The following is a 14,239-nucleotide window of genomic DNA, read 5'->3' as shown; positions in this document are numbered from 1 at the left end:
AGTCTACCAGCTTGTTATTTGCCCTGTGTTTTCATTGTTTCTATTTTAATCTTTGAGCATTTTTTAGTACTCTATTGGTTTCTTAACTATATCATTTTTTACAGATTTTATCATAATGTTGAAATTATTACTGTTTAATCACATTTTACTTTCAAGTGATGTTATGTCACTTAACATATAATGTAAGGTCACAGTATGCTTCCTTTTCCCTGTTCTTGTCATTCGTGCTATTGCTTTCGTACATAATACTTATAAATATGTTATAAATCTGATAATACATTGCTGTTAATTTTGCCTCAAATGTTCTATTATTTAAAAAATGAGAAAAAGTGTTTAAATTTTTACCACAGATTTATCATTTACAGCAGTCTTTATACCTTTGGTTAGATCCAAGTTTTCATCTATTATCATTTTGCTTTAGTTTGAAGAACTTTCTGTTACATTTTTGTATAGTGCAGGTCTGGTGGCCTCAAATTCTATAATCTTTTATCTGTGGTTTATTTTTATTCAGTTTTGAAAGGCATTTTCTCTGGTGACTGAATATTCGGCTAGCATTTTCCTCCCAGTATTTTTTTATGTTGATATTGTACCCTGCAACTTTACTGTATTCATTGATAATTTCTAATAGTATTTTGGAGGATTCTTTAGGGTTTTCTAAATATAGAATCATGTCATCCACAAATAGTGACAGTTTTTCTTCTTCTTTTCTAATTTGGATCCCTTTCATTTCTTTTTCTTGCCTAATTGCTCTGGCTAAAACTTCTCATACTATGTTGAATAAGAGTGGTGAAAGTGGACACCCTTGTCTTGTTCCTGTTCTCAGAGGAATTGCTTTCAGTTTTTCACCACTGAGTATGATGTTAGCTGTGTGTTTGTAATATATGGCCTTTATTATGTTGAGACATTTTCCTTCTATACCCATTTTATTGAGAGATTTTATCATAAATTGATGTTGGATCTTGTCAAATGCTTTTTCTGCATCTATTGAGATGATTGTGTGACTTTTATTATTCATTTTGTTATGTGGTGTATCACATTGATTCATTTGTGGATGTTGAACCATCCCTGCATCCCTGGAATAAATCCTACTTCATCATGGTGTATGATCCTTTTAATGTATTGTTGTATTTGATTTTCTAGTGTTTTGTTGAGGATTTTTGCGTCTATGTTCATCAGCGATACTGGCCTGTGATTTTCCTTTTTTGTGTTGTCTTTGTGTAGTTTCAGTGTCAGGGTAATGTTGCCTTGTAGAATGAGTTAGGAAGTGTCCCATCATCTTCAATGTTTTGGAAGAGTTTGAGAAGGATAGGTATTGTCTCTTTAAATGTCTGGTAGAATTCACCAGAGAAGCCCTCTGGTCTTGGACTTATGTTTTGGGGAAGGTTTTTGATTACTGTTTTAATCTCTTTACTTGTGATTTGCATATTCACATTCTCTATTTCCTCTTGATTCAGTTTTCGGAGGTTGTATGAATCTAAGAATTTATCCATTTCTTCTAGGTTATCCAATTTGTTGTTCTGTTGCTTTTCACAGTATTCCATTATAATCCTTTGTAATTCTGTGGTGTCCATTCTAATTTCTCCTTTTATGTTTCTGATTTTATTTATTTGAGTCTTCTCTCCTTTTTTCTTAGTGAGTCTGGCTAAGGGTTTGTCAATTTTGTTTCTCTTCTCAAAGAACCAGCTCTTAGTTTCATTGATCCTTTCTATTGTTTTTTTTAGTCTCTATTTTGTTTATTTCTGCTCTGATTTTTATTTCCTTCCTTCTACTGACATTGGGCTTTGTGCTTCTTTTTCTAGTTCTTTTAATGTAGTGTAAGATTGTTCATTTCTGATTTTTCCTCTTTGTTGAGGTAGACCTGTATTGCTATAAACGTCCCTCTTAGTGCTGCTCTTGCTGCATCCAATAAGTTTTGGTGTGTTGTGTTTTCATTTCCATTTGTCTCCAGGTATTTTTTGATTTCTCTTTTGATTTCTTCATTGATCCAATAGTTGTTCAGTAGCTTGTTGTTTAGTCTCCACATATTTGTGACTTTATCAGCTTTTTTCTTGTAGTTGATTTACAGTTTCATAGAGTTATGGTCAGAAAAGATGCTTGATATGATTTCAGTCTTCTCAAATTTGTTGAGGGTTGCTTTGTTTCCTGAGATATGGCCTATCTTTGAGAATGTTCCATGTGCACTTGAGAAGAATGTGTATTCTGCTGTTTTTGGATGGAATGTCCCATATGTATCTATTAAGTCCCTCTGGTCTAGTGTTTCACTTAAGACCACTGTCTCCTTGTTGACTTTCTGTGTTGATGATCCATCCATTGATGTATGTGGGGTGTTAACGTTCCCTACTATTACTGTGTTGCCATCAATTTCTCCCTTTAGGTCTGTTAATAGTTGCTTTATATACTTTGGTGCTTCTGTGTTAGGTGTGTATATATTAATGTATATGTCTTCTAGGTGGAATGGCACTTTTATCATTATATAATGCCCATCTTTGTCTCTTATCTTTTTTGTCTTGAAGTTTGTTTTTTCTGCTATAAGTATACTACACCCACTTTCTTTTGCTTCCCATTTGCTTGGAGCATCATCTTCCATCCCTTCACTCTGAGCCCATGTTTGTCTTTAAAGCTGTGATGTGTTTCCAGGAGGAAACATATTCTTGGGTCTTGTTTTTTAAGCGATCTAGCTGTTCTGTGTCTTTTAAGTGGCGAATTCAATCCATTTGCATTTAGAGTGATTATTGACATATGAGGGCTTAATACTGCTATTTTGTCTTTTGTTACTGTTTGATCTATATTTCCATTGTATCTTTGTCTTTCTTTCTGCCATTCCAATTAGGTGATATTCTATGATGTTTTCCTCAGTTTTATCTTTGTTTATGATTTGTGAGCTCTCCTCTGAATTTTGTTTTGAGGTTAGTGTAAAAGATCTCATAGATGAGATAGTCATTTTTCTGGTAGCCTCTTATCTCTATTAGCCTATGCAGGTTCCATAATTTTCCTCTTCCTCTTCTTTTTTGTTGTTGTCACAAATTATTCTTTTTTTGTGTTGTGAGTTTGTGACCAAATTGAAGTGTTTATAGTTATTTTGACGCTTTCTTTCTCTTTATCCTTTTTGTGCCAATTAAGTGTTTACTAACCTATTCCGATATAGAGTGGCAGTTTTATGATTCTGTCTGTCTATTTATATCCATGCTCAAATCTTTGTAAACCTTTGCCTTTTTGTTTCAGGTGGGAGGACTCCTTTCAACATTTCTTGTAAGACAGGTCTAGTGGCAATGAACTCCCTCAGCTTTGTTTATCTGAGAAAGCTTTTATTTCTCCATCATATCTGAAGGATAATTTTGCTGGTTAGACTATTCTTGGCTGATAGTTTTTGTCTTTCAGTATTTTGAATATATCACTCCTTTCTCCCCTAGCCTCAGTTTCTGCTGAGAAATCTGCTGAAAGCCTGATGGGGGTTCTTTTTAGGTTATTTTCTTCTCACTTGCTGGCCTTAATATTTTTCTTTGTCATTGACTTTTGACAGTTTTAATATTTGCCTTGGAGAAGGTCTTTTTGCATTCAGGTAATTAGGAGTTCTATTAGCATCAAGTACTTGTATGTCCAGTTTCTTCCCCAGGTTTGGGGAGTTCTCAGCCATTATTTCTTTGAATAAGCTCTCTGCTCCTTTCTCCTTCTCTTCTCCTTCTGGGATACCTATAATCCTTATGTTACTTTTCCTAATTGATTTGGATGTTTCTTGTAGAATTTCTTCTCTTTTTATAATCTTATTTCTCTCTCCTCCTCCACCAGAATCATTTCTAGGTTTTTATCTTTGAGCTCACTAATTCTCTCTTCTATATGATCTGCTCTATTTTTAATACTTTTTAGTTTATTTTTCATCTCTTTAATTGTTTTCTTTATCTCCAGAATTTCTGTTTGGTGTTTTATTTTGCAGTTTCAATCTTTTTGGTGAAGTACTCCTTCTGTTTATTAATTTTATGCCTGAGCTTATTGAACTTTCTGAGTTTTCTTGTAATTCATTGAGTTTCTTCATGGCAGCTCTTTTGAATTCTCTATCAGTTATATTGTAATTTTCTTCCACTTCAAGTTTGTTTTCAGGAGAGTTGTAATTCTCTTTCTGTTCTGCTGTGCTACTGTAGTTCTTGATGGTGTTTGATGAATTGGTTCTCTGCCAGTGTATTTGTGATAGTAACCACCTTTCTTATTTGGGTAGGGCTTTGGTTACTTTGGTTCTGATCTGCTTCTGGTTGTATTTGAGAGACTGCCCTTTCCACCCTCCACTGCCTCTGCTAGAGGCATCATCAGAGACCCCCTTGTGCCTCTGAGGTTGCTGGTGCCTTCCTGCTTACAATGTTACTGCAGTCTCAGGTGTTGCCTGCAGGGTCACTAGGTGGTGAGCACTTCTGCTTCTTTTGGGGTCGCCTGGATCTCATGCTCCTCCACTGGCTCTCTGTGAGCTCTCCACAGGCTCAGATGCTGCTCGCCTATGTACCACCTGTGCTGCTGCTCCTGGGTTGTCTGGTTCTGCTGGCTGCACCACACCAGGGGCACTGGGTTTACTGGTGTTGCTGTCACTGTTGGGGGCCCATGGACCCAGGGCCTTGTATGCAGCCCCCATTGCTGGTGGAGCCAGTGTCGGGGGTGCCACCACCAGGGGCTAGGTCACCAGTTCTTCTGCAGTTCCTGAAGCTTCTGGTCAGAGGTCCCACCCATCACTGCTAGGCGGGAGCAGAGACTAGGCAGGAAGAGGTTATTGTTTCTACTCACTCTTGCAGCCTCTCGTCTCTTGTGCTAGCTGGTGTGTTTTGAAAATTCAGGTCAGGATGACCTACCCTAGCTGGGAAGTTATGAGTTTCGTATAGCTGTCGCCACTGTTAGAAAGACCTGGCCACTTCTAGGGGAGGAAGAGGGGGCCCACACACTGGATCTGCTGTGGGAGGGGAAGGCACCAAGCTATGCCTGGTATTTTGGCTTCTTCAGTGCCTGTTCACAGGTGCATGTGCTGGATCCACTGGGGGATAGGCATGGACCAAGGCGTGCCTGTTGTTTCTGTCCCTGCAGCGTCTGATCACTGTAATGCACGTCAGATCCACTAGGGGAGGCACAGGGACCAAGCAGTGCCTGCTGTTTTGGCTCCCACAGTTTTTATATGCAGTTTCATGCACTGGCTCCACTGGGAGTTGGACAGGGACCAAGCCATGTCTGTTGTTTCCACTCCCGCAGCAGCCACTCTTAGGTGCACATGGTGGTGTGGGGATCCCCACCCTGGATCATTGTCACCAGGGGAGGGGGAGAGGGCTGCTCCCCTGGTTCCACTGCCTCCCAGGGGTCTATGTTCAGATATATAGATGCATGGATTTCTCAGGCATCTTGTGCTGTGTTTAAGTTCACAATTTTTTTTATTCTGCAGTGTCTAATCTCTTGTTAAGTTCATCCAGATAATTTTTTGTTCCAGATGTTGTATTATTGTATTGTTTGGAAGTTCCATTTAGTTATTGTTTTTTCTCTCTGGTTTATTTTTGTGTTTAATTGAACATATTTATATTAGTAGTTTAAAGACCTTGTCAGCTAATTCAATCATTGCTGTAATTTCTGAATCTGTTTTTAATGATTGCTCTTTTTAAAAATTTGTTAAGGGTTATCTTTTTCTTTTTTGGAAATTTTAGTAATTTTTTGATTAGATACTGGGAATCATTGGGGAGTTCTTTCCAGAAAAGAATTCTAGCAATAAATAATCATGAGTACACTTGGAAACCAGGGAATTGTACTTTATGAATTAAAAGAATTTTCCATTGTGTTATCTTTTATTTTCTTCAAAATATATTCCTTGGATGACCAAATAATGAATTTTTATTTTGGTGTCCCTCCTTTAGTTTCAAAGGTTCCTATGATCCTACCTTTGCTGCCACATCCGCCACCCACACTCCACTTCTACAGCACTTGCTTCCCTTTTTGATTTTATTTTTCATCCATATCTTTATCTTTCAAGATTGTTTTTGCTTGTCTGAAGTGGAAGAAATGGGAAAGGATGGCAGGGTTAGGTGGTAGACGGGGGAAGCAGAGGGTGATGCAATATGCTAAAAATGTATTCAACAAGTGTTTTCCCCAAATACTATGTATTTTATCTATATTGAGGCTTTTACAGTTCAGAAGTCTCCAAATTATGGCTTGCTTGCTCTCTACTTTCTTCCTCTCACTCTCTGTTTTTTTTGGCAGCATGCCAGCTTCTGTTTTAATTGTAATATGTTCAGTTTATAAAACATTGATGAAGGAAACTAAAGAAGATACACATAAATAGAAAGACATCCTGTATACATGGATTAAAAGAATTAATATTGTTAAAACGTCTATACTACCCAAAATAATCTATAGATTTTATGCAATCCCTATCAAAATCCCAATGACCTTGTTTACAGAAATAGAAAAAACAACCTTAAAATATGATTGTGTTGTTTAGTTTCTATGTATTCATGAATTTTCCTATTTTCTTATTGTTATTGATTTCTAGTTTCATTGCACTGTGGGCAGAAAAGATAGTTGGAATGATTTTGATCTTCTTAAATTTGTTAAGACTTGTTTTGTGACCCAGCATGTCATGTATCCTGGAGAATATTCTGTGTGTGCTTGAGAAGAAAGTGTATTCTTCTGCCGTTGGGTAAATGTTCTGTACACGTCTGTTAGTTCTGTTTGGTCTATAGTGTTGTTCAGGTCTGCTGTATCCTTATTGATTTTATGTCTGAATGACCTATCCATTATAGACAGTAGTATATTGAAGTCTCCTACTATTATTGTATTGCTGTCTATTTCTCCCTTCAGATCCATCAATGTTTGCTTTATATATTTAGGTGCTTTGATATTTGGTGTGTAGATATTTGTAATTGTTATATCTTCTTGTTGAATTGACTCTTTTATCATTACATCATGATTTTGTCTCTTGTGACAGTTTTTGACTTAATGTCTATTTTGTCTAATGTAAGTATAGCCACCTTTGGTCTCTTTTGGTTACCATTGCATGGAATTTCTTTCTCTACCCCTTCACTTTCAGCCTATGTGTGTCATGAAGAGTCTCTTGTAGACAGGATGTACTTGAGTCTTGTTTTTTAATCCATTCAGGTGCTCTATGTCTTTTGACTGGGAAGTTTAGTCCCTTCTCATTTAAAATCATTATTGATAGGTAAGGACTTGCTGTTGTCATTTTGTGGTTTTCTCTCTGTTTTGTATTTCTTGTTCTTCTTCTGTTATTGTCTTTATGGTTTGATGATTTTTCATAGTGGTATGCTTTGATTCTTTTCTCTTTATCTTTTTTTTTATCTTCTGTAGTTTTTTTGTAGTTACCATGGAGCTTGCATCAAACATTTTATAGTTATAGCCGTCTGTTTTAAGCTGACAGCTTAACTTCAATAGTACACAAAAACTCTACGTTTTACTTCCCTCTACACTTCATGTAATTGATGTCAGATTTTATTTCTTTCTATATTGTGTTTCCAACAACAAATTTCTGTGGTATATTTATTTTTATTCTTTTTGTCTTTTAATTTATATACTAGTGTTAAAAGCAATTTATGTGCCACCATGACAATATTACAATATTCTGTATTTCTTTTATATTTGCTTTTACCAGTGAGACTTATACTTTCATACATGAACATACTTTGTATTGTTGTTTAGCATCTTTTCATTTCATCTTTAAGAATTCCTTTTAGCACTTCCATAAGGTGGGTCTAGTGGTGATGAAATCCCTCAGTTTTTGCTTGACTGGAAAATTTTTTCTCTTTCCTTACCTCTTAAAGGACAGTTTTGCTGGGTAAAGTGTCCATGGTTGACAGTGTTTTTCTTTCAGTACTTTGGATATATCATTCTACTCTCCTGGCTTGCAAGAAATCTGCTGTCAGTCTTCCAGGGGCTCCTTTGTATGTGACAAGCTGCTTTTCTCTCATTGCCTTCAAAATTATCACTTTGTTTTTGAATTTTGGTAATTGAATTTTTTTTTTTTTGTGAGGAAGATCAGCCCTGAGCTAACATCTGATGCCAGTCCTCCTCTTTTTTGTTGAAGAATAGTGGCCCTGGGCTAACATCCATGCCCATCTTCCTCTACTTTATATGGAACGCCACCAAGGCATAGCTTGATAAGCAGTGTGTTGGTGTGCACCCGGTATCTGAACCTGCAAACCCCGGGCCACCACAGTGGAGCATATGCACTTAACCACTGCGCCACTCGGCTAGCCTCTTGATAATTTTAATGTGTCTTGGTGTAGACCTCTTTCAGCTCTATCTATTTGGGAACTTTTGTGCTTCATAAATCAAGATGCCCATTTCTCTGCCTATATTTGGAAAGTTTTCAACCATATTTTTAAATGAGCTTTCTGCCCCTTTCTTTTTCTCTTTTCTTTCTGGGACTCTCAAATGTGTATATTATTTTGCTTTATAGTGTCCCATATGTCCCATATATCCCATATGATTTCTTCACTCTTTCCTCTTTTTATGCCTCTACTTTGATAATTTCAAATGTCCCTGAAGTGTCTTTGAGCTTCCTGATTCTTTCTTCTGCATGATCAAGTCTTGTGGAAGCTCTTTATTAAATTTTCCAGTTTCATCATTGTATCTTTGAGCTCCAGAATTTCTTTTTATGTTTTATATTTCTTCATTAAACTCTTTATGTTCATATATTTTTCTCCTGATTTTGTTTAGTTGTCTGTCTGTGCTCTCTTATAGCTCATTGAGCTTCATTAAGACAATTATTTTGAATTCTTTGTCAAGTAGTTTATAGGTATCCATTTCTTTAGAGTTAGTTACTGGAGAAGTATTAGTTTCCTTTGATGGCATCATGTTTGTCAGGTTCTTCATAATTTGTTTACGCTTGCATTTGTGTCTATGCATTTGAAGGAGCAGACTGCTCTTCCAGTCTTTACAGACTGGTTTTTACAGGTTAAAGATATTCTGCCAAGTCCCTGGACTGATAGGATTGCCTCCAGGATGATGGTCTAGCAGAGCTGGAGTCAGGTGATCTGGCTGCTGCCAGGTATGCTGTTAGGTCTACAGTCAGTGAGTCTCTTAGCAGGGGCATTGATGGGTATGGCTTCTGCTGGGCTCCTGGGTGGGCAAGACTGCCTCTGAAGTGTGGTAGAGTGGGGCCAGAGCTGGGTCACAGGGCTGCTTCAGAGTCAACAGTCAGGTATGCATTTTGCTGTCCTCTTACCAGGGGCACCAATGGGCATGTCTCCTTCTGGGTACTTGGGTGGACAGGACTGCCTCCAGGACCACAGTGGCACAGGGTTGGAGCCAGGTGATAGAGCTGCCTCTGGGTTCACAGTCATGTCCACATTGCCAAGCTTGCTACTGGGGGCATGGATGGGTATGGCTTCTCCAGGGTCCTTTGGTGGATGGGACTTCTGGCAGGACCATGGACAAGCAAGGCTGGACTCAAGTCCACAGAGGGTTGGAGCTGCTTTCAGGTCTGCAGTTGGGACACAGTCAGCAGGCCTTCCATGAGGGCATGGACGTGACTTCTCATATTGGCCCTCCTCAGTCTTTGTATCCACCACGATTTTGCAACCTCCCCCCTGGATCCAAAGCTTCCTGAAACTGCACTTTTGTCCATGGATGACTGCCATATCATTGTTTCTGTGTGAGAATGAAGGTTAAGAACTTCCTATTCCACTATCTTGCTGATGTTGGATAGGAATACGGAGTTAGCATAATGACAGGATAAAAATCAATTACTATCACTCCTTAGCATTACTAAGACTACTGATATCAAAAGAAAACACTTTGGTAGGAAGGGATCAGCAAACTCAGCTGTCTTTTTCTTTTTCTTTTTTTTTTATGAGGAAGACTGGCCCTGAGCTAACATCTATTGCCAATCCTCCTCCTTTTTTTCTCCTTTTTCTCCCCAAGGCCCCAGTAGATAGTTGTATGTCACAGTTGCACATTCTTCTAGTTGCTATATGTGGGATGCCACCTCAGCACGACCAGACAAGCGGTGTGTTGATGCGTGCCCGGGATCCGAACCTGAGCCGGCACTAGCGGAGCATGCACACTTAACCACTAAGCCACGAGGCCGGCCCCTCAGCTGTCTTTTAAAGTCCCACTGAGAACTCAGTCTCTCCCCAGTTCATTGGCATATCCTAGGGTTTCAAGAGAGATGGCTAGGACCAGCCCTTCCCTCTGCTATAATTCTATGCTTTCTTAACATCCAGACTTACCTTTCCAATTTAGGTCACCGAAGATATTTTTGGAATTTTACGCCATCAAAAACTACCAGAAAAATAAAACATGAAACCATAAAAGTGGATTAGTTATAAGAACTATATTTCTAATCTTAGGCCATCAATCTGTCTACAGGTTGGAATGCCTTCAAGGATACAGCCCTCATGATTTTCCCCCTTCTCAGGCATTTGAGAATTGACTCCTGAGAGAGAAAGCTGATTAGAATTTGAGCCCCACAAGTCCCAGGATGACTTTATGACTTTGTGTGACTGGCAGATCTCTACCCTTTCATAGCCCATGTCCCTCCGGGTTGGTTCTGTTTTTCATACCTCTTCGCTCAAGTTTGAATGCCCATGTATTGTGCGGTTTTCTCGGGCTCTGTAGATCCCAGGCCCTTAGATGAGGAATGCACTTCTCTAACCAACCCCAAACTATATGTTCCTGGTATTCAGCCATTCCAAATGATCTGTCTACAGAAACTCACTCATGGAGGTCCTATTCTGACACTGACTGTTAAATTCTCTCCTCATTTCCAATTACTGGAAAAAGAAAAGCTTTCACACTATTGTTTGTGACATGCTACTTCTAATTGCCAAGCCATGATTATGAAAATTCACTGGGTTTGTTTGTTTGTTTTCTCTTAGGATTTGTGCGTCTGGTTGGTGGGGATGGACCCTGCTCAGGGCAAGTGGAAGTGCATTCTGGAGGAGACTGGACTCCAGTGTCTGTTGGGAACTTCACACTTCCCACTGCCCAGGTCATCTGTGCAGAGCTGGGGTGTGGCAAGGCTGTGTCCGTCCTGGTAGATGTGCCCTTCAAAGTGTCAGATGGACGAGTTTGGGCTGAAGAGTTCCGGTGTGAGGGGAAGGAGCCTGAACTCTGGTTCTGCCCCAGAGTGCCCTGTCCAGGAGGTACTTGCCACCACAGTGGGGCTGTTCACATTGTCTGCTCAGGTGAGATGCAGAGCAGGACTTTAACCTCCCTGCATACTCTGCTGGGGTAAGGAAAACATGAGATTTTACTGAAATCCTGTCTTCTTCTATCAGTGTACACAGAAGTCCGGCTTGTGAAAAATGGCACCCCTCAGTGTGAGGGACAAGTGGAGATGAATATTTCTGGAAAATGGAGAATGCTCTGTGCTTCCCACTGGAATATGGCCAATGCCAATGTTGTCTGTCATCAGCTTGGCTGTGGAGTTGCCACCTCTATCCCAAAAGGAGTATACTTTGTGGAAGGAGATGATCAGATCTGGAAAGCCCAATTTCACTGCTCAGGGGCTGAGTCCTTCTTGTGGAATTGCCCTATGACTGCCCTGGGCATTCCTGACTGTACCCATGGAAACACAGCCTCTGTGATCTGCTCAGGTAAGAGAGAGGGAGGGGTTAACTGGTACTCAGGATCCTCCTTGAGTGAAATGTTCCTAAGAGCAGAGGGTGTGGAAAAAGTGGCTCAAAAGTAAGGTATTTCATGGTGAGATATGGTTCTTTTCATTGTTCATTCATTTTTCAGGTCAGGGCAAGAAGTGTTAAGAGTAATACTATTTTTTTAATGACCTATATTATTTAAGTATAATAATAGAGAAGAATAAGCAATGTGTATACCTCAGCCATGTACCCCATCCTGATCAATAAAGAACATTAACAGCACCCCAGAAGCCACTGTTACATCCCGCCAATTACTATGTCCTCCTTCCTCTCCAAAGAAGAGGTCCTCAAAGAACTAGAAAAAGAATAAACTAAGGCCAAAGTTAGTAGAAGGAAGGAAATAATAAAGACCAGAGCAGAAATAAATGAAATAGAGACTAAAAAGACCATAGAAAAGATCAATGAAACTAAGAGCTGGTTTTTTGAAAAGATAAACAAAATAGAAAAACTTCTAGCTAGACTAACTAGAAATCTCAAATAAATAAAATCAGAAATGAAAGAGGAGGCATTACAACTGATACTCCTGAAATACAAAGTTTTATAAGAGACCATTATGAACAACTGATTATATGCCAACAAATTGGATAAACTAGAAGGAATGGATGAATTGCTAGAAACATACAACCTACCAAGACTGAACCATGAAGAAATAAAAAATATGAATAGGTCAATAATGAGTAAGGAGATAGATTCAGTTATTAAAAACACTCAACATAGAAAAGTCCAGGAGAGATGGTTTCACTTGTGAATTATACCAAACACTTAAAGAATTAACACCAATTCTTTTCAAACTCTTCCAAAAAACAGAAGATGAAGGGACACCCACATTTATCTCATGAAGCCAGCATTACCCTGATACCAAATCCAGATAATTACACTAAAAGAAAACTATAGACCAATATCCTTGGTGAATATAGATAAAAAAATTTGTACCAAAATATTAGCAAACTGAATTCAATAACGCATTCAAAGTGGGATTTATCTTTGGGATGCAAGGATGGTTCAACATATGCAAATCAATATATGTGATACACTACATTATTAGAATGAAAGATACAAATCATATGATCATCTCAATAGATGCAGAAAAAGCATTTGACAAGATAAAACATCCTTTCATGATAAAACCTTGAATAAATTGGATATAGAAGAAACATACCTCAGCATAAAAAAAGGCCGTATATGACAAATGCACAGCTGACATCATAGTAAAGTGTGAAAAAGTTGAAAGCTTTTCCTCTAAGATCAGCAACACAACAAGTGTGCCCACTCTCATCACTCGTATTCAACATAGCTGGAAGTCATAGCTAGAGCAATCAGGAAAGATAAAGAAATAAAAGGCATCCAAATTGTAAAGGAAGAAGTAAAATTGTCATAATTTGCAGATGATATGATCTTATATATAGAAAATCCTAAAGACTCAATCAAAAAACTGTTAGAACTCATCAATGAATTCACTGAAGTTGCAGAATATGAAATCAACATACAGAAATAAGTTGCATTCCTTACACTAACAATGAAACATCTGAATAAGAAATAAAGAAAACTATCCCATTCACAATAGCATCAAAAAGTATAAAATACTTTAGAATAAATTTAACCAGGGAAATGAAATATCTGTACAATGCAAACTATAGACTTTGATTAAAGAAATTGAAGAAAACTCAAACAAATGGAAAGATATCATGGGCTTGTGGATCAGAAGAATTAATATTGTTAAAATGTCCACACCATCCAAAGCCATCTACAGATTCAAGGCACTCTCTATCAAAATTCCAATGGCATTTCTCACAGAAATAGAAAAAACAATCCTAAAATTAGTATGGAACCACAAAAGACCCCAATTAGCCAAAGCAATCTTGAGAAAGAAGAATAAAACTGGAAGCATCACACTTCCTGATTTCAAGCTATATTACGAAGCATAGTAATCAAAACAGTATGGTATTGGTATAAAGACAGACACATAGATCAATGGAAAAGAATGCAGAGCCCAGAAATAAACCCTCGCATGTATGGTCAATTAATTTACAACAAAGAAGCCAAGAATATACAATATGGAAAGCACAGTCTCTTCAATAAATGGCTTTGGCAAAACTGGACAGCTGCATGCAAAAGAATGAAACTGGACCCCTATGTTACACTACACGCAAAAATCAACTCAAAATGGATTAAAGACTTGAATGTAAAACCTGAACCATAAAAGTCGTAGAAGAAAACATAGAGGATAAACTCTTTCATATCAGACTTGGCAATGATTTTTTGGATTTGGCATCAAAAGCAAAGACAACAAAAGCAAAAATAAGCAAGTGAGAGTACATCAAACTAAAATGCTTCTGTCCAGCAAAAGAAACCATCACCAAATGGAAAGGCAACCTATCGAATGGGAGAAAATATTTGTAAATCATACATCTGATAAGGGGGTTAATAGCCAAAGTATATAAAGAATGCATAGAACTCAATAACAAAAAATCCCCAAAAATCCAATTAAAAAATGGGCAGAGGAACTGGTTAGACATTTTCCAGAGAAGACATACAAATCGCTAACAGGTACATGAATGTTCTCAACATCGCTATCATCAGGGAAATGCGAATTAAAACCATAATGGGTTATC

The 14,239-nt window shown here is 38.1% G+C and overlaps 1 protein-coding gene across 1 annotated transcript in view; it reads left to right on the top strand.

Annotated features, from left to right (window-relative positions):
- LOC147914827 (antigen WC1.1-like) overlaps nucleotides 1–14,239 on the top strand; it is a 114,487-nt gene that overhangs the window by 76,810 nt on the left and 23,438 nt on the right. The window contains exons 3-4 of the mRNA XM_087441926.1: nucleotides 10,848–11,156; nucleotides 11,250–11,567. Of these exons, the coding sequence (XP_087298052.1) occupies nucleotides 10,848–11,156; nucleotides 11,250–11,567 (627 nt within the window). The remainder of the gene's footprint in view (nucleotides 1–10,847; nucleotides 11,157–11,249; nucleotides 11,568–14,239) is intronic.

Source organism: Ceratotherium simum, chromosome 17 (genome assembly GCF_057802395.1).
Source record: "Ceratotherium simum simum isolate JZ-2026a chromosome 17, ASM5780239v1, whole genome shotgun sequence".
Taxonomy (NCBI): Eukaryota; Metazoa; Chordata; class Mammalia; order Perissodactyla; family Rhinocerotidae; genus Ceratotherium; species Ceratotherium simum.
This window is presented reverse-complemented; position numbering and strand designations above follow the sequence as displayed.